General features: G+C 35.1%; 1 protein-coding gene across 8 annotated transcripts in view; it reads left to right on the forward strand.

Moving 5' to 3' along the window:
• Positions 1-27,890, forward strand: part of cpne5a (copine Va) — a 198,250-nt gene that overhangs the window by 157,665 nt on the left and 12,695 nt on the right. For all 8 annotated transcript variants that reach the window (XM_087263727.1, XM_087263724.1, XM_087263726.1 and 5 more), the window contains 4 exons: positions 13,959-14,005; positions 14,103-14,284; positions 15,572-15,699; positions 20,762-20,864. In XM_087263727.1, the coding sequence (XP_087119853.1) occupies positions 13,959-14,005; positions 14,103-14,284; positions 15,572-15,699; positions 20,762-20,864 (460 nt within the window). The remainder of the gene's footprint in view (positions 1-13,958; positions 14,006-14,102; positions 14,285-15,571; positions 15,700-20,761; positions 20,865-27,890) is intronic.

Here is a 27,890-nt window from a genome sequence, read left to right on the forward strand (position 1 = left end):
AGCCAGACACAAACAATCTGTACAAAGAGGAAATTGAACCTTTATCATAACAGTGTCCTAGGATTGCTGCCTCTAATGAGGAAATGTTAGGAATATCTAGTGAATGATTTTGAGATGAGGATATAAAGCTTCTAAGTTGAAGATATTTAAAAAAATGCGTCTTTGGAATATCATATTTTTTTGAAATTACTGCAAAGGACATAAATATTTCATCCTTATTGTACATATCTTGTACTTTCCTTAACCCTTTTTCAGCCCATATCCGAAATCCTGCATCACTTTTTCCTGGTTTAAACTTAACATTACCCCAAATAGGACTAAAACGTGACAAGGAAGGATTTATATTCAAATATTTACAAGAATCAAACCAAACATTAATCATGTTCAATACAATGGGGTTGTCTGTGTTTTTTCTTAGATATTTGAGGTCTGCCGAATATAGGTATAAGCGCAGTGGTATTTGTGGTGTGATAGAGCGGGATTCCAAATCCATCCAAGAAGGAGGACTTTCAGAAGAAAAATAATACATGATTGTACGCAGCTGAGCAGCCCAATAATACCACTGAAAGTTTGGACATTTAAGTCCTCCTCGATCGAATGGTAAATATAATAAAGTTAGACGTAGTCTGGGACGTTTATTTTGCCAAATAAAGTTGGTAAACAGTTTCTTAATTCTAGTAAACAACGATGAGGGAGGGGGCAAGGGGATGTTTTGGAACAAATAAAGAAATTTAGGGAGTATATTCATTTTTAGGATATTTATCCTGCCAATCATTGAGATAGGTAAAGATGTCCAACGTTCTACTGATGACATAGTAGCATCCAAAATTGGGTCATAATTAATTTGAGCAATCTTATTTATTTCATCCATGATTTTAATACCCAGATATGTAAAATTATCCGTTGAATTAAAAATAGAAGCATAACCTTGGCTATTTTTTCTCTCTGATTCATTAAGTAACATTATAGATGATTTGGAGTGATTAACTTTATATCCAGATATTTTTCCAAAAGTTTCAATAAGATCCAGGAGTGCAGGAATAGAGCTACTTAGATTTTTTAGGAACAAAATAATATCGTCTGCAAATAATGCTAATTTATGTTCCAAGTGGTTCTCTCGGATTCCATATATGGCATTATGCGTTCTCACTGCTATGGCGAATGGTTCTATTGCAAGGATAAATAATAAAGGTGATAGAGGACTTCCCTGTGGGCAACTCCTAGATATTTTAAAGGGTTTAGAAACAATGTTATTTGTCAAAACTTCTGCTGTGAGCTCCGTACAAAGTAGCCTAACCCATTTACAAAATGTATCACCAAAGCCAAAGCGAGCAAGCACGTCAAATAAATAATGCCATTCGACACGGTCAAAAGCCTTTTCTGCATCCAGAGAAAGTAGTGCTGTGTCTTTTGCTCCTCTCTGGCTATGTAAAATATTGAGCACTCGTCTGACATTATGGAAGCCCTGTCTCCCTTGAATAAAGCCATTTTGGTCTTCTCCCACCACCTGAGGGAGTAAGCTCTCCAATCTTCTAGCAAGAACTTTGCTAAGTATTTTTGTATCTGAGTTTAAAAGGCTGATTGGACGCATATTTTCGCATTTTATATTTGGTTTTCCTGGTTTTGGAAGTAAAGTTATTAGGGCACTTCTCATGGATGTAGGAAGAAGACCATTCCTAAAGGACTCCTGGAACATCTCCAAAAGAGGTGAAATTAATTTAGACTGAAATTTTTTATAAATATCTATAGGTATGCCATCTGGGCCTGCCGTTTTACCTGCCTGCATACAGTTGATTGCTTCTAAAATTTCTATTTTTGTTAATTCTTCATCTAATGCTTTACTTTCATTTTCTGAAATGCTAGGAATATTAATGTTATTTAGAAATTGTGTCTGTTCAACAAGTCTGGGGTTACCATCAGAGCTATACAATTTCTCATAAAATAATTTAAAGGCCTCATTAATTTCTTTAGGATCTACTATAGTTCTTCCGCTTGAATCTTCTATGTAATTAATAGATCTTTCTGTTTGTTGTTGTTTAATGCGCCATGCTAAAAGTTTCCCAGGTTTTTCCCCTTGGTCATAATAGGATTGTTTAAGTTTCAGTAAATAAGTTGCTGCTTTATTAGCCGACAATTCATTGTACTGTGACCTAAGAAGGAGTAACTGTGCATTTGTATCTATAGAGTTAGACTTGTTATTGTAAAGAACTGATTCAAGTGTTTTAATTTTTTCATCTAATGTCTTCATTTCCAGTTGTGCACTCCTTTTCTTTGAACTGGTAAAACTAATTATTTGACCCCTAATAAAGGCCTTAAATGCCTCCCACCTTATGCTAGCAGATGTTTGAGAAGTATTACATGTAAAATACAGGTCAATTTGTTTATCTAAAAAATCTATAAATATGGGGTCTGTTAGCCATCCTGGTTGAAAGCGCCATCTTGGAGAATCCTTCACTAGTTTAGCATCTTTATAAGTGAGTGACATAGCTGCATGGTCCGATATTACTATACTACCATAATTACAGTCATCAATTTTTGAAACCAGTTGTGCTGAAACCAAAAAATAGTCTATGCGTGAATAAGTTTTATAAGTGCTGGAATAACATGAGTATTCTGTTGCATTTGGTTTACTATGTCTCCATATGTCCACCAAATTTAATTCTTTAATAAAACTATTTATTGTTTTTCTCGATCTAATGTGGGTATTATCTGAACCTGATGACCTATCTCTTGCTGGATCTAACGTGCAATTAAAATCACCAGCAATTATATTTTGCCCCGGGAGATTGGAGATAGTCAGAAACAAATTGTTATAGAATTTAGGGTCATCTTCGTTGGGTCCATAAACATTTATCAGATTTATATTTTCAAATAACAGCATACCCTGGACTATGATGTATCTACCTGCAGAATCCTTAATTATATTTTTAATTTGAAAAGGAACAGATTTATGAATTAGTATTATAACACCTCTAGCATGGGTGGTATATGGGGCAGATAGCACCTGACCCTGCCATCTTCTTCTTATTTTAGAAACATCCTCACTTACTAGATGGGTTTCTTGCAAGAAAATTATTTTTGATTGCAAGAATTTTATCCTGTTCATCACTTGTTTAACTTTTGAAGTTTTGTTTAAACCCCTACAGTTCCATGAAGTAAATTTCACCTTTAAGCTACCAGACATCAGTTGTCTAATATAACCTTACAGATTTGCTTGTTTGATGAAAACATACCCACACTCAACAAGAAAAAAAGGAAAGAAAAAAAATAATAAAATAAATAAATAAATAAAAGAAAAAAAAAGGGAAAGAAAAAAATACACACCTTATACCAACCGCTTATGACAGATACGGGTCTAGGCAATACAAAGAGCCGTCTGTCTCTCACTTTTGATTATTTCTTTCTCTTTAGCTCCCTCTGCTATTATCAAGTACTAACTACTTTGCCAACATTATTTACTTAGTTGTTTTGAACTGAGCAACATTAGTAAACATAACCATTAAAATTTTGATATTTTGCAACTTTTAACAAATAATGACATACCTGGGGGTTGAGTTGAATAAGGATTAGCAAAAAAGGTAGATATAAATAAAAGAACAAATCAAACAGTACTGCTATTGGCCGTGAAAAGTTCGTTGTGGGATGAACGTCCCTTGCGAATGTCAAAAGGTCCAATATTTGAGTGTGCGTTATGTCCATGTTTTCCTTTCCCACCCCAGGTACATTTTAAGAGTTTTTATCACGAGAATAAACATATGTGGTCAGAAAAAAAAGTATATGACTAACGTGAGCCAATAGAGAACGCAAAAAGAATATTAGCGCTCTCTCGTTGGAAAAAAAAGACATAAAACGAATTGGTCAGTAGTGTTGTCACGTTTTAGTTTCGTATATTGGTAGGATTGTCTTGATCCTTCAAAGAGACTGGATAAAGTTGTCTACTTCAGCCGGAGTTTGGAAGGTGTAGGATCTTTCTCCGTGTGTCAGTAGGAGCCGTGCTGGAAAAATAATTCTGTGCTTTTGAATTCCCTTATCTCGCAACCTTTTTCGCACGTCATCATAGTCGCGCTGCATCTTATGTATGCCGGCGGACAGGTCTGGGTGAAAACGGACTTGTTCGTTATTGTAGAGAACATTCCCTTTAACTCTGGCTGCCCTTAGCACTCGCTCCTTGTCTCTGAAGTTCAGGAACTTCATAATTAGTGTCCTCGGGCGTGTCGTTCGCGAGTGGATATTTGTCAAAGTGCCGATTCTGTGAGCCCGCTCAATTACAAGAGATTCCCGCGAATCCAATTCTAGAGCCTCCGGTATCCACTTCTCCAAAAACGTTACCGTATCCTGGCCCTCCGCTTTCTCCGGTAGTCCCACAAGTCTTATGTTGTTCCGTCGACTTCTGCATTCCAAATCTTCCACTTTGTTTGAAAGCGTTTTGACAGTATTTTCTAGCGTGCTCACTCTGGATAACAGCCCGTTGACATTATCTTCGGCATCCGAAATGCGTTGCTCCGCTTGTGCTATCCGCCCTGTGCATTCCTTTATCTCCTTACTTATCGTCGTAATTGTTGCTTGGACTCCATCAATTTTTTTGTAAAGTCCACTTTTCAAGGACATTATAGCTTTCATGATATCTTCGTTGTTACCATCCGAAGTTATTGCTTCGTCATCATCTTCGTCAGGGCCCTCACCAGCTGCCATGGCGTCGTTAGTTTCTTCACCCTCAGAATATTCATCTTCGTTTCTGGTCTTTTTCTTGTCTTTTCTGGTACCTTTGCGTGACATTTTTCTTCCTTATGCTTTTATATTTGTGTTGCTTGACTTAAGATATAATTCTGGTTGGTATTGTAGGATTGATCGCAAGTTAGCAGCAGAGCTAAAAATTTTCGACCTCTCAGCACCTCGCCATAACCGGAAGTCCACTGTGTTATTGTTACTCACATGAGCAAGCACTGATTTGCCTGTGATTTTAGGCATTTGTCCACGATTTCTCAAAATCGGGGCTTAAAAAATGCAGTCTGAACTCTCGAAGGAAAATAAATGAATGAATGTAATATTTTCCACATACTAAAAGCTAAGCTTTTTTTTTAATGTTTCTGAAAGTTTTATTCTAACAAATTTTACATAAACAGCAATATTGTGAAATATCATTACAATTTTAAATATCTGTTTTACATTTGAATACTTTTAAAATGCTATTTATTCCTGTGATGCCAAAGCTGAACTTTCAGCATCATCCCTCATTTAAAATCCTTATATGCTTAAAACATTTCACATTATTATCAGTGTTGAAAAGTAGCCACTTTAACATTTCAGTTTCCATTTAAAGATGTGAATTAAATTCAAAACAGGAATATCACATAAAGATGTGCGAATAAAGGTGGAGTCAAAGACAACAAAACAATCACTTCCTGATTAACTAGTGCCAAATATCAAAAGTTAAAATAAAATTTGCTGTGGTAGGAGTAGCTGCATAAATCTTAATAATAATAATAAATGACTTGCGTTTATTGCGCATGCAAGGAATGCGTAGTGGCATTTGAAGGCATGAGATGTGGAGCACAGACGCTCTTGATTCTGGAGATAATTAATAATATATAGACACTAATACTGGAATGATTAAAACATTTTAGAATGACCAAACAACATTTCAGATGTTTTACAGTGTGGTCAGCCTGCTGGTTTGTTCATTCACACACATTTTTATCATCACATGATCTCTTATATCAAAATCACATGACTTTAATACGCATACTGGAATTTGTTCGGTAAAAGTGTTTTCATTGTAGTTAATGTGCATCTTTTCTTATCGAATAAAAAGTTTATCCTACTCACTTATGTGCATACGTTTTTATTGCACATTTTCAAAATATATGCGTGTCTTGGCATTTCACAATCCGATTTTTATGTGCATCTCCAAAATGCATAAAAATAGGTGGATGGAAACATAGCTAGTGATACATTTTGATAGGATCCATTAATAAAGTTAAAAAAGCTAACAGCATTTATTGGAAATATTCTAAAACATAAATGTCTTCACTGTCACCTTTGATCAGTTTAATGTGTCTTTGCTGAACAACAGTATTCATTTCTTTAAAAAAATGAAACCCTGAACTTTCGTATCTTATTTAGATGAAAAAATGTTTCCTCGTTTCTATAAGATAAAAAAAAACATGTCAGTAGCTAGCTTAAAAATAAAGAGAGTGGCGAGTCAGAAAGAGAGCAAGAGTGTAAACCGTCCATGATCTGTGACTATCCGTAAGACGTGTCTGACCTTTCACACTGGAGTAATCCATATCACGTCCCGTTCACACTGAGTCAGATCACTCTGTCCACTCTCAAACTGCTTTCTGTCAGCTTTTCACCTTTGTTATTTTTCTCCATCAGACTCTGACCTTTAATATTGATGCTGAAAGCAGACCTTTGTATGGATTTCCCATTGCTGCACGTTTCATTCAGTTTCCTCTTTACAAAGAGGACTATATATAACCCTGTTCGCTCTTAAATCGCAGTGTAGTGGTTCAGAGAGTGAGATGAATTCTCTTTTACTGCTGTGAATGAGTGAAACAATCCAGTCTAGAGAGAGGTGTTAATTATACCGCAGGTCATAAAGGCTGCTCTGAGAGTTAATGCAAAATTTAAAACCTTTTCCAAGGACCTTATTAAATGTTTAATCATGTTTTTGAAAAGATTGGACTGCGGGAATTTCCTTATAGACTTGATATTATCATTTACATTGTGCTCAGTAATTTTAGGTAGAGAAATATTCCTTCTTCTGCAGCAAAAGACTTTTTGATAAGTGCAGAATAGTTGAAATTAAATCTATATACTTTTTTCCTTTTTTTCTTTCTATTAATTGTATGTATTTTTTATGTATTAAAATAATTAATAGGCATTTTTGCATTTTTCATTTGTCTCATGTACAGTATTTTGGTTTTGGCAAGGGGTCACTGGACTTTTTCATCAATTCAGAAAAATACACATCATTTACATTTATAAGAATTAACATACATTATCATAAAAAGATTTAGTCAATATCATTGATATCATGACATCATGATGTGCTGTGTGTAAGTTTTTAACTCTTCCGAAGCATAAATGCCATAATATGTTTGCAGATGTTTAAGAAACATGCTAAGTGATCATTCTTGTTTATGTAAAAAACAATGCTGAAGTCAGACATTCTACTTTAATGTGACTATTTTTTACTATTTTGTTTTTACAGCATCGATGTTGTAATTTAATGGCAATACATTAAATTAAATAGACTTAAGAATTCATTTAGTTGTTCAAGTGTAAAACAAGACGAAAGACTGTTGTAACCACTAGCGCCATCAGCAGCAACAGGCTAGCGCAGAAATTCCATTGAAAATACTAGGGTAAAATAAAGTGTCATATGGCATGGCTGAGGGAAATGGAGTTTAATGCAGTGCTTCTTGTCCAATCTGAGACCCACTTTATATTGTATATCTAACAGGCAGTGAAGATCGCTGATTTTTAAAGAAATCAGATCTTAAATGGGACAATTTCTATAATGGAAAGAAAGTTCACTGGAAGCCCTTGGGCTGCCTGGCTGAAAATTAAAAGTCTGTGTACATATAGCCCAGTTCTAAGCATGAACCAATGAACAGACCGGTTTCAATTCAATAGATCAATTTATTCCGAAGTTATTGTCAATTTTTAACCACAGGTTGCCCTGAAATTATTTGAATACAGTATGTATGTCAAAAATGTATAAAGAATTTGTTAATAATAAATGAATGTATAAAATATAGACTTTTTGGCGAAAAAAGTAAAAAGGCTGACACTCAAAATGTGAAACATGGGAATATTGGGCATTGTTTTGTATCAATTTGCATATATCTTGACCACTAGGTGACACTTTGCCAAAACTGCAGGCAACCTCATGTCATGGTTGTCATAACACACACCAACTATTTGCTAGAATTGTCTGAAAATGATCTGAGCCAGTTTTGGTGATAATTGGACAAACAGTCTATGATAAATTCGAAGGAACAGGTTGAATAATATCTAATGGGTTGCTGAAACATGATGTTTTAGAATATGATGTCACATTTTTAAAGCGACAATATGTAAGTTTGACACACAGTGGTTGAACAAGGTATTGCAGGCCTGGTTCAAAACACACATACTCACAGGTTGCCAGATTGAAGACACCAATAGGAGTGAGCGACTATTGAGCCTAAAGGCTGATTTAAACCGTGTTCTAAGTAAAAGCAACGGCACTTGACAAAAGGAATATTCTCTATAATAACAGGAGTTTTTGTTCTAAACAACACCTGAAAATATATATATTTAAAAACGGCTTCTATTTCCAGTAGCTGAACCATAGGACAAACTGACAATGATCACCTCAGGTACACATCATATTCTTTACTCAGTGTTAAATGCCAATAATATGAGTTTGAATGCCAATTTACACAACATGTATTGCCATATTACTGAAAGCAGCAGCAGAAAGTTCACCTCAGATCTTGAAAATAGAATAAATTGTTTAAAACTGAACTGATTCAGCATGTACATTTAATAATGTTAAAGAGGTACCGTATGTATTAATTAGATAATAAACCTTACCATTTGGTTGAAGTGCAGTACTTGCACTATTCTGTGCTTCTGAATGGCTGTATTTAAATTTCTGTTGTGTTTTGTCTGGTGCAAACAGCCAAATTGAGTATCACTGCGTATCTTGTCATGTAGCATGTTGTTAAGACACGCGGTTACAATGTAACCTGCTCACCTAATGTTTACACTCATAATATTTATATTATTTGCTAATTAATAACCACCTCGTGTGGAACTCTGAATCTGCGTCTCATTTCGGAGTCTGCTACTATCCACCGGAGATCGCATTTCATCTCAGACGTATGTTTTGAGAGCCCTTCTGACTGAATGAATGAAATATGCTATTTTCCACAAAAGCAACCCAGGGTGTTAAAATATAATTGTCTCAACTGGCTTTGGGGGTTAAAAAAACAAAACAAAGACAGACATTCTGGGACGTAATGCACATTTTTAAGCTTTCACAGAAAGTTTATCAATGGCTATAAAACTCTAGCTGTGCATAGAGCCCATTAAAAATGACCAAATATCGCATACCAGCATAAATACCAGTTATACCAGATAACTGCCTAAACTTACTGAATGCCATTTTGATTTATAGCGAAAATTTACTCTTGAAACTCCTCCTAGACCATTTCTCTGAATTTCACCAAATCGGGCCCATATCATCTTCATACCCTACAGACTCAAAGTAATCAAACATTTTTTTTTTTTGATAATCTAAACCTTTTTGGAATAATGTAACAATGAAATATCTTTGAACAGTACCAAAAAGCATATGAGCTTGTATTTCTGCAAAGCTTTGTATTATTTACATTTTAATATTTCAGAAAAATAATCTTAGAATGAATTCAGCCAGTCAATGCGTGACTTGACTTGCTCTCTGCCAAGCTTGCTGCTCATTCTGCCTCCAGACTGCTTGTTGAATATACGGGCTTTCAACCATTTTGCTCTCCGGAATGATCTCCTAAAATCTCTACTTTGTTGGTTTTTCCAGTTTCTCTTGTGCTTGCTGCCATGCCTGTTCTTTCTGCCTGATTGGCCCCTTTATTGCTTCCTGCAGCTATATTTTAACCTCTTATTTTGTTCAGATCTGAGTGAAGTGTTTTTGTGTAGGTGATTACATCTTTAGAGGTCTCTTGAATGCATCAGACTCCACTGTCAAACTCACAAGGGGAATCTAGCTTTAGAAAGACACAACAAGACATTCATAACCGTACAGTGAGGAATTCTAAAACTACCGCATTGCAGAGATGTGTGTCGTTGGATCCAGTTGCACATTAGTATATTGAGAGATATTTTTTATTTTAAAAAAATAGTCATTTTGCATTCATTGGACTGCACTGTTTCTAATGTGACAGTCGCAATCCTATCATTCTATATCATTCCATTCCAGCAGTTTTCCCCACTCCTATAGATGACATTCAGAATTCCAGCATTAAGATAAATGTTGTTCATATAACAGCTCCGGTCCAAAAGCTCTCTGAGGTTCCTCGTCTCCACCAAAGAAGCTGTTGAGGTCTCTGCTATAATGCAGATTAATGCACCAGCCCAGACTATGTGCCTGGAGACATCAGTGATAATCAAAGAAAAAAAAAAAACTTTGGGATGGACAGAAAAAAAAGGAATGAAGATAAAGGAGCATAAACAAAGCTTGTTAATCACTATTGTTCTGCTCCCCCTGCCTTTACTGTATTGTGCTGAGTTAAATATAAAACAAAATAAAGAAGGATGCAGTTTTTTGGTCTTCATCCAAGGTCTTAACCTAAACACAATACTCTTGTGTCACAATTGAATATTACCTGACCTGAATCTCTCATTATCAAGTGTGTGGTTATACATGTGAATGTACATGAGTGATTTGGTCTCTGCAGATGAATCAGTTTTAAGGAAAACATCTCGCCACAGGGATTGTGCATGAATGACAGCTGTAGGCCCTTCATTTGAATGTAGAAACATCCCCGTTTGTGTGTGTGTTTTTTTTAAGATAATCATGATATCTTTGTCTGCACGGAAAGGTTTCATAAATATTCACTGACCTCCTACTTCATGTTTTGCGACATCACTCGCTGGCATCCTCGCTTCTCATTTGCACAGCAGACTCATGCAGAGTTCATGCTGAAATGGGAGAGCCATTGAGATTCAGACATTAGATGTCATTATGATATTTTGAGCTCTTCAGAGGTGATCTGTACAAGTGCTGTACTCCAATCAACTGCAGAAAAGGTTGTTTGCTAGCGTATAATCATTTCTGCAGGTGTTCAGATTCTGCTTTTGTTTTTCTGTGGGCTCAGGGCCTTCATTTAGAGCTAAAAATGATAGAACGCAAAAAAAGAATAGCAGACTAAACAAAATGAGTTTTTAATGCAGTTAGCATACAGTGAACATTTAGAAATGCTCCGAATGAGTTCTGTAATTTCTGTACATTTATTTTTACAACGTTTAATAATGAATATTGTACCAAAGAATCTTATATATAACTGCAAATAATACAGTGAGCATTTAGAAATGTATTCTATATAAAATATATTCTATATAAATATTTTTATAACTTTTAATAATGAATATCAAACCAAAGCAGCTTATATATTGCTGCAAATTATAGTTTATGAGCTAGACAAAAACTGAGACCTACACTCTAACAAAACAGAAAAATAAGACATTAGCCATTGTATTAATATGAAAGATTTTCACATATTATTTTACTGTTTTACTTGTATTTTGAATTTTGATTTTGAAAATTAACTATTTTGTGTTGGCAACAGCACTGCCATATACAAAATTTTGACTTGAAGTTTTGAAAAATTGAAACAGGAAAAAATATTTTAAAATCCACTTTTCACCCAACTTACCAAATTCTGTTGCATTCAGTGTGCTAAAAATAAGTCACGGATTAGCCCAGCAGGCACAAATTAGATTCATGACGTCAGGTGACCAAATTTCAATGTCTATCCAGCGTCTAAGGACAACTTTATTTTGGCGTCCAATAATGGCATCAAATTATGTTGATATTTGGTTGATTTTAGGTTGTGTTGGGAAGTGACCAAAACTGATAAATGTCATAGCGATAACGTCCACACAGCATCAAGGTGCAACATGATTAGACATTGATTTTTGGTTGACTTTAGGACCTTAATGTCAATCCGATTTTCATTTCCAAACAAAATCTAACGCCCCTACGATGTTGAGGTACAACGTCAATGTGACAACGTTTTGCCATCCTGTGCCAGCAAGGAGGTGAAAGCATGGATAATTACTGCATAGTCACATCATGTGATCTGTTTCAGAACAGTCAAATTACTGGCATCAAGCAAAGAAACATCTTTTAGAGATTTCTGAAACAACTAAAATTGGATTAGGAACCATACAATGTGTCCAAAAAACTTAAATTATAGTGGGGTACCATCATATTTGAATTAAAAATGTGGTCAGAAAAAAATATTGAATCACATCAATCTCTGCTGAAATCAAATAATATAAAATAACAGTAGAATTAACAGCTAGGTTTTAATAGTGAACATGGAACACACGGGATTGAGCCTAAAAATCTCTGTAGTCTTAAAAAAAAAATCACTTATCAGTGACCCTAATTAGAGGTAAAAAAAAAAAAAAAACCTTAAAAGTATAAAGATCGGACTCAGGAGCATTGGAAGAAGGTCATGTGGTCTGATCAGTCCTAATTTACCTGATTCCAGAATGATGGGCGCTTCAGGGTAAGAGGAAAGGCGGATTATACAAGCCTGTGGGCCAGTGCTGTGATCTGGGGATGCTGCAGTTTAGGTTAGGTCTATGATCTTCAATGGTATATGCCCAAATAATAAGAGCATAGGCTCATTCTGAAAAAAAGTAGTCCTATATTAATTTCTGGAGATCGCGAATTATGTAGCCAGAAGTATGCTCTATGGCTGCATTTTGTCTTTAAAATGACCGCTACGGGGTGGTATGATGCCGTTCCTTTTCGTGATTACCAGCTGACCGCTTACCTCAGTATGGATGGCTTTCTCGTTATTACCAGTTTGTCCAGTTAGTGCGCCATGTATATCAGTGGACTTGAGACGCAGAGAGAAGTTGACTGCGGGGTTTGAGTCTGACAAAGAATGGTTTCAGAAAGCGGGTAAGACAAAAATAGAAGCCAACAAATAAAATAAACAAGTAAATAGTTATGTGAGAATGTGGTAAATCAGAAAACATGGTACAAATTAGGCAAGGGCTTTTCTTTTTCCAGATTGCTTTTGAAAACACTATTGGTTGGGCTTAGGAAAGGAGAAGGGTGGGTCAGTCAATCGGTCAGTCAGTTAGATTTACGCACAAACAGCAAGCGTGAATGGCACTCGCAAGAAAAATTTAAGATTAAACTTGACACTGAAAAGCATACACAGCTGCATCTGGTGGATACGTGAAAAAAAAAACTGCAAAAAAAAAAAAAAAGCTCCTGGGATGTATTTGGTGCTCTCCAGAAATGTATATAGCAGCGCATTTTCAGAACGAGCCTGGGTTGAGTAATAAGGTTAGCCAGTACCTAAACATACTGAATGACCAGGTTATTCTATCAATGGATTGTTTCTTTCCTAATGACAAGGGTATATTCTAAGATGATAATGCCAGGATTCAGCAGGCTCAAATTGTGAAGAATGGTTCGGGGAGCACAAGACATCATTTTTACATATGGACTGGCCACCTCAGAGTCCAGAACTTAACCCTATTGAGAGTATTTGATACTGTTATAGCATATATTCAACATAATTTTTTTGGATAACTTTAAAGATATTTTTAAATGAAAGACAAACTCCACTCCCCTAACCCCCTCCAAACACTGCTCTCTGATGCCCACTGAACCCTGCAGAATCAAAATCACTGTTTGATTACTGGCTCCACACTGTGTGTGCTGAATGCTGTGTCCTCCAGCCAGTCTCACCACAGGACAAGCATCTGCAATCCAGGACTAAGCTGGAGTTTCAACCGATTTTAAAAGAGGAGCAGACTTGTGAGAATACCTGTGATGTTGGTGGTTTCGTGTGCCTTCTCGACTGCTGTTCTGAGAACAGTTTCACTGTTGCTCCAATTAAAAAAAGCAAGGGAAAAGAATTGGGTTTTCACAGATGTTGGCAGAGCTGATAGTGAGGAGCGTCTGGCTGCCGAGCAGGAGGTTTTCTGTCTGCCTGTCAGGTGAAAGAGACGCGGCACAATGCAGGGCTGGAGATGGTAATTACACCAAGCTCTTGAACAGCAGGAGTGGAAACATTCAAGTGTTTTGAAGCCACAGTTTGGGGTGAATCAGGATCTGTTACCTTTGTTGAGCCTCGTCAACTTCTCACATCTGTAATGTGTGAAAATGTGAAAAGCTTTGATTTAATATTCTTACCTTCTCACTTTTTTCCCTCTACTAGGCTTCAGATCCATTTCACAGTGGCCATTGATTTCACTGCGTCCAATGGTAAGGATTTTTTTCTTACTGTTTGAAGTGCATGCAGATCTGAATCAGATTTTGCCTAAATTTATGATCCGTCTAACTCTGTTTTTTTAATCTCCAGGGAATCCTTCTCAGTCTACCTCCCTGCACTACATGAACCCATATCAGATGAACGCGTACGCCATGGCCTTAAAGGCCGTCGGTGAGATCATTCAGGACTACGACAGTGATAAGATGTTTCCTGCGTTGGGCTTTGGAGCCAAACTTCCTCCCGATGGCCGGGTTTCCCATGAATTTCCCCTGGTACCTGTTCCTAGATTTGATAGATTATGTTGATTTGCAGTGCTAGCTGGCACACATCCACAGTCATTTCTGAATGTGTGCCGTTCTTTTTATGAATAGTGTTGCTTTTTCCTCAGAGTGGAATTTTTATATGCAATGTTGTTTTGAAGTGTTTATATAGTTGTTTGCACGTATATGTGGATGATATTGTAATTAGTAATGCTTGGTTAAGTCTATGTGTAATGTGTAAATAAGGCCCTCTCGACACTCCTGCTCATTAACGTCACGATGTGTGTATGCCAAACCCTCATCTCGTTGAGCATTTTGAGTCTCTTAATTAGTTTTTGCTCGCTCTTTCTCCTCCTATCTCTCTTCTCTTGTGCTGGAACTTGGGATTCATTTTCATTCTTGCTGCTTCACTCCCCAATTCTTCGGATATGACTGTCCTTAGAGCATGAATAATTATCTAATGATGAATCTTAAAATACTGAAACAGATACTGAGATCCCTAAGGGCGCCACAGTGGAGAAAGTTTTGACGGTGCGTTTGACGGAAATGAGTGTGGAAGGTTTTGAGTGTGCAAATGGAACTGTGAAAGAACCATTTTTTTGGTTAATGCCTTTTCTTATGTCCTCGAAAAGCACCATTGCAAATCAATTCACTGATTTAAATTCCAGTGTATAGATGCACTAAAAAAACAAGTATACGGTATGTAAATACAGTGCTCAGCATAACTGAGTACACTCTGTTTTGAAAATGAATATTTATAGGCAATGTATTTTGGGGCATTTAAACAAAACAGATTGATTAAACAGATATATTTATTAAATTAATATTTTAGTCACCAAACATATTTAGAAATTGAAAGATAATACAATTAAATTCCAACAAAACATTGCAAAAAATATATAAAAAAATTACAACCCACAAAATTACAACAATTTTCTTTTTATTTATTTATTTTTTTTTGCTTTTTTTGATTTTTCCTCTTTTTAAATTTGCATTTTTAATATTTTTCTATAACATATAAGTTTGGCTGCACTAGTTTTTGGATTATTATTGTAAATTATTTTGTTAGATAAGCTCCAGATTTGACTTTAGTACTGACTAATATAATGTATAAGCACAAATATAATATTGTATAGCTTCCTATTAAAAATATGAATTTAAAATATTTGTGAGGGGTGTACTTATATATGCTGAGCACTGTACTGTTGTATTTTCCTTAATAATGGTAGACCTAATCTACTGTTATGGCCTTGATAGTATTGGCATAATGTTGATTGATTTGTGATGTTTTCTTTGAAGAATGGCAATGTTGATAACCCGTATTGCAATGGGATGGAGGGAATCCTAGAGGCTTATCACGAGAGCCTGAAGACTGTCCAGCTTTATGGACCCACCAATTTTGCTCCTGTCATCAACCATGTAGCGAGGTAAGACAAATGCAGCAATCTACACAGTATAGTGGACTCTGGCACATGAAAAAAAAACTCATGCTGTGTAAACCAGTATGAAGACACAGTAGTGTGACAATGTCCAGTACTCAAAAAAGCAGAATGATGAGACATTTTAAAGTCATAGTCTTTGCTCAAGCAAGCAAAAACATTTATTGTGAGTCTGAGATAAGAGATATAAAGTAAAAAATGAAAGCATAATGTCACAATTCATGAGAGAAAGATAGACCTGTGAGTAAAAATGTCTTGTGAGAATTGTGAGATGAGTCAGTGCAATTGTGAAAAATATATCCATGATTATAACATACAATTTTGCCATTATGAGAAACAAAGTCGTAAATCCAAAATACAGTATAATGTTGCGATTGAGAAAAAAGTTTTACCAAATCTGTAGTTGTGAGAAATACAGTAGCAAGTAGTTACAATTGTGAGATTCACTTTATTAGGTATACCTTGCTAGTACTGGGTTGTACCTCTTTTGCCTTCAAAACTCCCTTAATCTTTAGATTCATCAAGGTACTGGAAATATCTCTCAAAGATTTTGGTCCATATTGACATGATTGCAGATTTGTCGACTGCACATCCATGATGTGATTCTCCCATTCCATCACATCCCAAAGGTGCTTTATTGGATTGAGATCTGGTGACACATTTAAAGTCACTTAAATCACCTTTCTTCTCCATTCTGAGGCTCGGTTTGAACTGCAGCAAACCATGTGACGGGCTGATTAGAACTTTGTGTTAACAAGCAGCTGGACAGGTGTACCTATTAAAGTGTCCAGTGAATGTATAATGTTCCAATTTTAGGAAACAAACCATCATTTTTGTGAAAAAAAATTTGTGAGGAAAAATTCACAATTGTAAAGTATAACTATATACGAGAAGAAAATTTACAACTGAAAAACAAAGTCAGAGTGTAATATTTGTTTTAATGTTCCAGTTATAAGAAACAAAGTCAGAGTAGTGAGAGATAATGCAATTGTGAGATATAATGTAAGAACTATGAGATTTAAAGTTGCAGTTCAAAGAAAAAAGTAGCAATTGTGAGATATAACTTCACAACAGAGAAAAAAGTTCCAACTGTAAAAAACAAAGCTCCCATTGTGATATATGGTGTTCAAGGTTTTAATAATCTTACTGTGAGAAAAATATGTAGTTGCAACTAAAAGAAACAAAGCTGCAATTGTAAGATTAAGTGTCAATTTTTAGATATAAAAATTACAATAAAAAAGAAGTGTGTGAGGAAAAGTCTGAATTGCTAGATATTAAGATGCAGTTCTGAGAAAACTGCAACTCTGACAAAAAGTTACAACTCAGTGGTAGTTGTTTAAGTTGTAAGAAACAGCCCCAATTGTGAGTTCTAATTGAGATATCCTTTTATTGTCTTTAATAATGATGCAACTATGCATTGTAATTTAGCATTGTAATTGAAAAAGTCGTAATATTGAGCAGCAGTCATAGCTGCAAAATACAGTGTCGTAATTAAGGAAGTATATAGTTGTCATAGTTGTAGTTATGAGATGTACTGTACAGTCCCCGTTGTGCAAAACCACATTGAGATAATTGCAAGAAGATGTTTTGCAGAACAGCTCTGTGTTGAATTCTCAAGCCAGACCCAGGCTTCTGTACTAATGAACACTGTTGCTGATGTGACGCTGATTGTACTTATTGTCTAAACCAACAAGCCTAGATGATTAAACAAGCACCAAAGATTTGTTTCTTATCGTTGTGACCGTACGTGAACCTCCGAGAGGCCAGATCTCCTTCATAGCTTCTGTAAAGTGTTTTGCATCACAAAGAGCATTATGGGATTTTGATGAAGGCAGAAGAGCTGTGTCAATAGCACAGGGACGTCCCAGAGCAAATATATATATGCATGAGCATCAGCACTGAATACTAAGTGTTCAATGAGGATGCTTATTCTTTTATTATTCATCCGCAATGTTACAACACAAATGATGGCAAGCCAATTTAATCTTAAATCTACAAAATGTCAATGGGTATTGCTTTAGTTCAGGTCGCAATGCATGCTATTAACTACCTGCTTATTATTAAGTTATTTACTGTTCAGTGGTTATAAAGTATAATCTTATTCTGTATCCCTAATACCCAAAACCTAAACCCACCTTGCTAACTATTAATAATCAGCTAATTAATAGTTTGTTAAGCTAGTAGTGTTAGTTTGTTAATATTGTGAATTGTGACCTAAACTAGCATGTTACCTGTCAATTTTAATGCAACTATTTGTATTTTTTTTATTTAGTACACTCATTAAATATACTATAAAGGTATGAGAGCTGTAACTGGGGCTGTATCCTTTCAAAAGATACATATCTGTATCTAAAAGGTCCACTATTGTACTTCAAAGGTACATTTTAGGTACATTTTGGTACTAACATGTTCCTTTGTGGTACCAATATGAACTCTTTGGTTACAAATGTGTTCCTTTAGATAAAAGGTAAACCTCCCATACTTATATTTCTGAGAGTGTATGTGCTTATGCTTATAGTTATGCACTATTGTATAGTATAAGTAGTGTAAGCTGTGCACTGGCACTTAAAACTCTAAAAGGAATAAGTGCACTTTAAATACCCGGATGATGCACTTATTCAACCATTAAAATGAAGTGTGGAATGATAGACACTTCATACACTCAACGGCCACTGCTTTGCTCATCTAGCTGAAGGGGCGGAGCTTACAGGCACTGCTGTTGGATTACTTTATTTTGGATTGTAAAAGTAAAATTCTCCTACGAGCGTAATTATAGCACCTCCCGATTGCAGAATTATTATTATTTCTGCAGATTGTGAATGCAGAAATACTCATGGTAGGGATTATTTTGTTGTTTGGACATTTATTTTACTAATTTGGCGACCATCAAATGTCATCTGGGAAACGGTTTGAATTTCAGCTGAGTAAAACGTTAGTTTTAGATTTGGTGACGACACTACATTTACTATATGCTATGCTGTTGAGTGTTTAAGTGCATTAGTACATAGTGCATAATAGTGTATAGTGTGCTATTTGGGATGCAGCTTGTTTTTAGAATTTACAAAAATACTAGTATCTAAACTAAGTATTAGAAATGAATTTTTATTAGTATGTTTAAAATATGTAATAGTCAAAAATGTAAGTTAAAGCTGAATATTAATTGCTAAATATAAATATAGTCCATATCTCAATGACAAATTGCCATAGTAGGTACTATTATTTACTAGTCGCTTTTGAAAAATGTTCTAGGTCCAATAATAAGTATTTAATGAACAAGTAATAGCAGTGCTTCCCGCACATAGACTTTACTTGGACCGGCTGTCCAAGTATGTTTTGCCACACATTTTTGTTTTACTATAATTATATAATATAATTACCCATGACCAAACATCCGCGATTGATTAAGTAGTGGAAAAAAAAATCTTCTTTCGTTTACCCGTTTCGTTCTGTGTGCGTGAGACCTGTTAACACTCCCACAGACAGTCTCATGTGCTCTGCAGAGCCACAGAAACTCGCCTTATTGTCACTTTAGTAATCGTCTGGCCGGAGTTTCTAAATCTCCTAAAATTCGGCTTTTACTTTCGCTTGCTAAAGCTATCGTTATCGCTTGCATTTTTGCATGAGAGTAAGAGAAACATTAAGCAAAGCATTCTTTAAAGGACTCAGAAAAACTTTACTACTGTATATAGCCTACTCTGAGAGGATGAAATAACTGGTCTAAACTGACTGCAAAATATGTGTACACCATTTGCCATGGTTAATCAAAGCATTTGCCTAATTTAACCCTCCTGTCATGTTCCCCTCCTGCCCCTAGTGTTCCCGGTCAAAAGTGACCGGTGTGTTTTAATTGCTCTTAATTAGCACAAAAAACATTTTTCAAAACTAAATTTTTATTCAACATTCTTTAGCTGTGAGCAATGTCTCAAAGTAGTGTTTAACATGAATTTATAGAATTAGACATAAAATAACTTCAGTGAAAATACAAATAGTCAGTGAGTGAGTTGGGCTGGTGTACAGTACTACAGTATGTTCTATCTGATGGATTAATATAGTCTGGATACCCATTCATTTTTTATGGTGGTCACTTTTGACTAAGATTGACTAAAACACTCAAAATTCAATGAAAGAAGTGATCATCACTTTTATATGTTCGAATGCATAGAGTCGAGGATATCATAGGCCTTGAGGTAATCAGATGTACTGTAAAACACCATATTAAAGTGTGTTTTAAGTTGTAAATCAGTCAGATTTGACCCGAACACGACAGAAAGGTTAAATAATCTACACGTTTTAATCTTGTAATTATTATAATTTGTAGAGATATTGTCTGTTTGTATTTCCTTTTCTGTCATTTATTTCTCATTTGCTGTATATTTTATATACATATCTTAAGAGTGTGGGCATTCAAGTTTGCTTTGAACTTGAAAGAGAGAGAGAAGCAGATTTTAGCTGTCAGTGGGTGCACATGGCTCCTAAATAGCATAAAAGTAAGAGAAATAGTGGATTTCTATTTCATTTAAAACTTTTTTTTTACTTTAACCCATTAAAAAGAAACAGTGTAAATCTGTGTCATAATAAATAAAATTATTGTTCAAAATTAAATTCTGTTTTGTTTGTTGCATATAGCAAACTATTATTAATATTATAGTATTTCAATTTGGCTACCACCGCAAGTATATTTTAAACCTGTGGGAAGCACTGAATAATATCTAATACTAGTATCTAATTAATAGCATCCACAATTAATAGGTAATAGTACCTATTTAGAACCTATTGATAAGTTAACAGCACCAATAGAGTAAGCACTAGTAGATAATAAACATGAATAAGTATTTAATGGAAAAGAAACTAGTTAAAAAATAAATACTAGTTGAAAACAGATTTGTTTTTCTATTAAATATCAAAACAGCTTGCCATAACAATCATTAGAAGCCTCTGGAAAAGGTTTTCATTTTTGGGTTATGATTCATTTGGGTGATTTGGATCATAATGTTTTCTGCTAATATGTTTGATAATATGAAAAGTTGACTGTGTGTGTGTGTGTTTACAGGTATGCGGCAGCGGTTCAAGATGGCTCGCAGTATTTTGTGCTTCTCATCATCACAGATGGTGTGATTTCAGATATGGCTCAGACTAAGGAAGCCATCGTCAATGTGAGTTATCCTTCTCTTTCTAGCCTCAAAAACGGTTTATATCATCATACTGTGGTGCAGCATTGCATCACAAGTGCCTCCAGGCAAAGCCTAAGAAGAGTTCAGGTGTGTTTTGGGTCTTCCTGAGGTCTTCTTCACACCTAATGGGATTCGTCTGTCAGCGCTGATACTGTTACCCAGCAGACTGGATTTAAAGGGAATTTGCGACTGTTTAGTCACATTATTAGAACAGCCACACCTTCCTTTTAAGATCTTGCCTGCTGCTCTGTCTCTTCTGCAGCCTCTACCCATGATGCTCTTCCCTCATACGGTAACACTTCAGTATGAGTTCATGACTGAACGCTTCATGTGCCTGATTTATTCTTGTGCCCCGAGTATTTTTCTTTTCTTTATTGAAATCTGCTGTAAAAAATCCACTCTTTTGCTCTTTTCTGTTGCTCTTTTAAAGAGATTATGCAAAAACGAGCACTTTGAAGTATTTCTCGTTCATGCCCTCTCTCAGTCTTTGATTCTCTGCACTATATATTTTGTTCTGAGAGCAGCTGAAGTTAAATGTTGGTTCATTCTGTTATCTGGAAGGTCACTTTTTTGTTGTTGTGGTGGTGACAAATTTTCTGTGAATCATGGGAGATTTTTTGTACTTTAAAGTAAACAAGTGGTCTTGTTTTCTTGTAGAGTGAACATTAAACAACATTATTAATCGAAATATACACACACACACACACACACACAGTTAGGCCTATAAATATTTGAACATCGACACAATTCTAAAGTTTTAGGCTCTATACACTAACACAATCAATTTGAAATTAAACGAACAAGATGAGCTTTAACTGCAGACTGGCGGCTGTAATTTGTGGGTATTTCCAAACAAATCAGGTGAACGCTGTAGGAATTACAACAGTTTGCATATGTGCCTCCCACTTGTTAAGGGTCCAAATGTAATTAGACAAAATAATAATCATAAATCAACTTTTACTTTTTAATACTTTATTGCAAATCATTTGCAGTCCAATTCAAGTCTGGAGTGCATAGACATCACCAGACTCTGCGTTTAATTTCTGTTGATGCTCTGCCATACCTCCGCAAGCTCAATCGTATTCAGGTCAGGTAATTGACTTGGCCATTGCAAAACATTCCACTTCTTTCCCTTCAAAAACTCATGGGTTGCTTTTGCACTATGCTTTGGGTCTACATCTGCACTGCGCTGTTAAAGCACATCTTCTTCATTAATTTCAAATCCATTGTGTTGGTGTATAGAGCCAAAAATGTTAGAATTGTGTCAATGTCCAAATATGTATGGACCTAACTGTATATATATACTCTATATAAAGTGTGTGTGTATATATAAACAACAGTGCTGTCTGGTTTCAAATCTGATGTGCTGATAGCCATGCAATATTCTGCAATATCAGCACTCGTACAGCCTCTTCACCTTTGTGTATTACTCCGCCTACATAGAGTAACAGCAGATGAATAAACTCACTACAGTTTGACAAATATTGCAGCTGTTGGACAACATAATGTACTTTTGAGGCTTTTGTAGATGACAATAGTTGTTAAGATTGCAACTATGCAGTTTATTTATAGGGATAGTGCCTATTTTAAAATATTTATAATATTTTATCATAATTTAAACCATCAGCTGCCATTATGAATTGTGCTGTCAATTGCTAAAACAAAATAACTAATAAATCGCACTTTTAAAAAAAAATTATCGCAATTAATCACATTTAAAAGACTGAAATTTGTGATTTTGGCTATTCAAATGTAAAATTTATGTAAACGCAAGACAAAAACTATTTAAATTCAGTTTTAACTATAAAGTTTTAACTTGCAACACAGATTTCTTCATGTAAACAACATACCCACAATAAACCATCAAGATCCTGGCTTGACAGCCAGATTTATTACAGAAATAAAAACACAGGCATGTTAATGCGATTTGAATTTCAAAACAATCGATGCCAATAAAGTAAAAATTGATTTCCAAGTTGGATTTTAAATGGACTGCAAAAAAAATGGCAAAATACTGGCATTGCAAATATGGAAAATGGAAAATTATAATAACAATAAAGTATTGAATTCAACCAATTGCACTCATTGAAAAGTTGTATTGCTTTTTGTATTGAGTTGAGAACATTAATTATAAAGTAGAAACAATTTTGCTTAGACCTCCTTTACATTCAGCCAGTTGCTAAAACAGTCCAGGGAAACACGTCAAACTTAATAAAACATTGGAGGGCGCATGCTGAAAGGCAGAGGAATGTGCTGTCTTTGACAGCTTGCGACATCATCTGGCACTTCATTTACATGGACACCAATACTCTGATTTTAATATGACTAAGATAATACTCTCATTAACAGTCTACCATGTAAGCAGCGATTTTTGATTACCTTAAAGGACCACCGAGTCACGAAATGCGGAGGTTTCCGTTCGCCATGCGGTATCAAATTCAACTAAAACAAAAGGCGAAAGTTAAAAAGAAGCATACGAAATTAGATGAAACTCTGGAGGAAACGCGGGGTAGCCTGGAAATGTGACATTATCAAAATTAAAATGACTAGAAATAATCATGTATAGGGGTCATGTTTGCAAGGAATGTGTGAGAAGCTTGTATTAAACATTTAATAAATGTAAAATCCTCCAGCAGATGCGAGCATGTGTCGGAGTGAACCTAAGAATAAAGGCTGGAGAACAGGACAGGAGAAAACACTGTAATTCACAGAGTTTATTATAGGCTAGCTGTAAATGTGCCACATCACATAATTCACACTAATCTGCACTTATTTCAAGACCGAGAGAGGTATTTGGTGGAGAAAAAAGAAAGTAAGCAATCGAGAAAAGCAAAGACCTGCTGGAAACAGTGAAGCAGTGAAGACATGATGTGTGTGTGAAATGTGTTTGTTTGGACTCTATTTCTTTCAACACATGAGCGCTTCTGTCCCCCGTGAGCTTTTCCGCCAATGCTGACCTACTTACAACCCCATAAATATGTGTTTGTAATCCTTGCCCATTGGCACCAGGCACTCAGTGAGCTGTCTGTACAATGCACATGGACAGGGGTGGACGGCGAGTATAACAAAAGCAGCCCAGGAACAACACTAGCTAACAATAACGCCACAAATTAACACTCGATCTGCACTGGCAGGTTTATGAAACGGCGATACTTGGCTTGTTTTATTGTTTATAACAATGGCTGAGAACTTTATACTGTTGAAATAATGAACTAGAGTGTTGTCAGTGTCTTAAAGCGACGTGGTTTGCAGTTTAAAGAAAATGATTTAAAATGTGTTGTCAACAGAAAAGAATGTTTACATTTTTTTCTGTAGTTATTTGCCAGAATGAAAACTCTTTAAACTATTCAAAATTAAAAAGTAATTAAAAAACTAAAAATATTGGTCTAGTAATTACATTTTTTAAACAAGTGCCTTTATTAGTTTTACATTTTTAAATAATTATCAAACAACACACCAATTTAGAAAGCATGAAATAAGCATAATACAATAATAGTGGTAATAAATAAAAATAATGAATAAAAATAGAGGCAGTGATCATATTAAGCACTACACTGCTGCTCTGAATCAACATCATATTGGTCCAGGTGATCAAGGAATGGTTGCCATATTGTAAAACTTATCAAGGTTACCAATAACTCCAAACCAGAATCTTTCCAAATGCTATATTTGAATGAAATAAGTTAACCATGTCTTAAATTGAGGAATAGAATCTGATTTCCACAGTTTTGGATTAACTCTCTTAGCATGATTCATTCCATAAATTATTATTTTTTATTATCAAAGGGTCATGAAACCCCCTTTTTCAGGTCATTCACACTAAATCTCAGGAATACCCCAAGTATGAATTTGTCAAGCACTGTCCATCACTCACCATTCTGACACACATAGGCCTACTGTAAATGACGAGCAGCAGATCTACTGTCTAATTTAAAAATGTAATTCCAAATCATATTTTACAGTACAAGTTAATGTTTAGATTTCAAATATACAATAAAATGTAATGTGTACATGCAACTTATATTTCAAAATGTATTTAAAAATTGTATATGTACTGTATGCATAACATATAGCCTATTTCCATCAGGTATAAGCTACATTTTCAGGTTTTGATGAATAAGCTATTTAATACTTTAATAGTACAGTAGTTTTCTTTTTACTTTTTAAGAATATATCTACTTTTAAATTTTAATTAACTTTTAAACATTGAAGTACTTTAAATTTTTTTGTCTGCAAGCACAGTTAATGTTTAAACTATTTACAATGCTTAATGTGGCTGACAATAATACATATTCTTAATAATAGGAATTAATCTGCCATTTTTTAACTGTGCAGAGTTTTAGCTTCCTAATTAGGCCCACCACGCTACTGTATTTCAGTACTGGTCATTATGGTCGCACTTGGAGGGACTTTTTTCTGAGATGGTACTTAGAGAAAAAAGTTTAAGAACCACTACTGTAGATCATGGAAACAAACACATACGACCCTTCATGAATAGCTAAATACTGCTTGCCATGCGTGGCCGTGGTCTCACAGCTTGGCAGGTCTGTCATCGGAAAGCACGTGCTCTCATGAATAAATAAGAAGCAGGGTCTTCTCATAGGAAAAGTAAACTCAGCCATGAATAATAATGAGAAACTGACACGTCATCTCTGAACAAGCAGACAAGCGCTACATCACTGATTTTGACCCCGCCCAAATAATTATTTTAAACCCTGAAGATGAAATTAGCTGATACAAGCTCAAAATGATGCAGTTTTATCCACAATTAAAGCTAACAGGTGCCAACATGGTCATAACTAATCAGGGTTCTTACACGCTGGAAATCCTTGAAAATGCTTGATTTTTATTATAGTGTTTTCAATTGCTTGGATTTTGGAAAGTGCTTGAACCTGCTTGAGATTTGGGATCTCAAAATATATTTGGGAGCATATGTGCGAGTGCATAAATTGTTGTCGTGCGACCAGTTTTCATTGCAAAATGTTCACCGCACACACATATTTATGGAGCTAATAATAAGCCAAAACAATCTGAATTTCAATTGTGTTGAATTGAATTATTAACAGTTGTAAGTCAATAATACTAATTATGTCCTATTAGAAATGTTTTGAATTTGTATTTCTTAACTTGATTATTGAACATCTGAAATCTAAGACAACTTAATTTTTTAAGTCAGATTTTTATAGACATATTTTTATACTTCAGATTTTAGACTGTAGATATTGGGTATGTAAGAATACAGTTTTAAGTTTTAAGAATGCAAATGAACACAATACAAATTTAGATTGTTTTGGCACTTCATAAATAGCTTCATACGTATTTAGGAGACATTCACCCAGAATGCACCTATGCACTTGAAAAAAAAAAAAAAATAGCACATGAAACATCATGAGCGACTGGTTATGAAAAATTGGTACTACACCCAACCAAAATCTGACTGTCAGCTCTTTTCTTGAGATATCAACTTTAGGTAGAAAGAGACCAAACTTAAAAAAAATACTTTATCGAATAACTGAACTTTTTAAAATGTATTTATTTATTTTTTATCATTTTTGATAAAACTATCTCAATAAATCTATGCTCTAAAGTACTCAATTTAAGTTGAAATGTCATATTGGGTTTTTTAAATTAGCACATTGGATTTAAATGTGAAAAAGTACATACAACATATAAACGTAATTAACCATGGTTATTAGATGCTGGAAAAGCATACCGTGCTTGAAATTTGAAGTTGGAAAAGGTGCAAGAACCCTGACTAATGCTCTAACACATGAATCTGTTAAAATCTTTTTTTGAAAAGTACTCAGTAGACAGAGTTCAATAGAATTATAGTCTTTGATTTAATTTTTAGAATTTATTATGTAACAAATAAATATTGCAGTATTACAGTAATGTTATTATAGATCTGTGGAATTTTTATAATTGGATGAGATATTATTGATAATATTTATAATAATGTACGTTTTTTTATTTCTGTTTTAATGAAATAATGATAAACAAACACTGTAAAACAAACCTGTAGAACACAGACCTATTTCTTCCATTTGTGTTCACACACGCACTTAAATATGATTGTGATTGTGTATTTCAGAAATAAATACACATGCAGTAAAATCAATATAAATAAATCTATTTGATGTCTGAAATTCAGAGATAAGCAGTCAGCTGATTCTGCATTAGCTTTTTTTCATAATCTCCTTACACTTTGCAGAGTCCATATTTTAGTTTCCCCTATATATAAAGCTTAAGGGGTATTGAAGAAATCGATCTCTGAATTGTAGTAATTAATGATCTAAATCACCCAGTTGCTTTGATTAGCTCTCCAAGCCCCACAGGTTGGGTTTGTTTGTTTGGTGTGTGTGTGTGTGTGTGTGTGGTTTTTTCTTGTGATGTGTTTTTGTGTGTGGCCCCCGGTGAAATTCCAATTCTAACTCCATTACGGCTCGCAGACGTATGAGTGTGACTGAGAGTGTGTGTCCGGCCAGCTTTATTCCTCAAATTATTCATTCCCCTCAACAGGCTTTCCCTGGGAGCACTTTCCAAACTCAAAGCCTCAGGAGCCTCCGATATTTCTCTCATTATAGATCTGATGTATTAAAGGTATATTTCATTATCAGCTCTTCAGATTACATTTCACAGAAATCCTGCTTTCCCCTTGTTTGCGTTTCCCTCCTTTTACTTTGTTACTACCAGGATGATGTTTAATGCGTGTTACGTGCAATTAGTTTTCATTGAAAGTGCCGTGAAGTGGCTTTGGGGAGAAAGTGAGTTTTGTTTTAGTGAATATCCTGTGGTTTTCTTGTTATCCGCTGTCACTGGTAAGCTTGCTCAATACAGACTGGCTCTTTACTGCTCTGATAAAGGGGATTTGAGCTGTCAGTCAGGCTTCATATGGACAGCCAGAACAGGAGAGACAATGTTGATCCAGGAGAGTGTGAATAATGCATGGCTTTCACCTCACAGTATCGCGCCGTGTCAAAATATTCTTTTCTAAGCATCACAATCGAA

The sequence above is a fragment of the Danio rerio genome, chromosome 8, assembly GCF_052040795.2.
Source record: "Danio rerio strain M-AB ecotype USA chromosome 8, GRCz13ab, whole genome shotgun sequence".
In the NCBI taxonomy this organism is placed as follows: domain Eukaryota; kingdom Metazoa; phylum Chordata; class Actinopteri; order Cypriniformes; family Danionidae; genus Danio; species Danio rerio.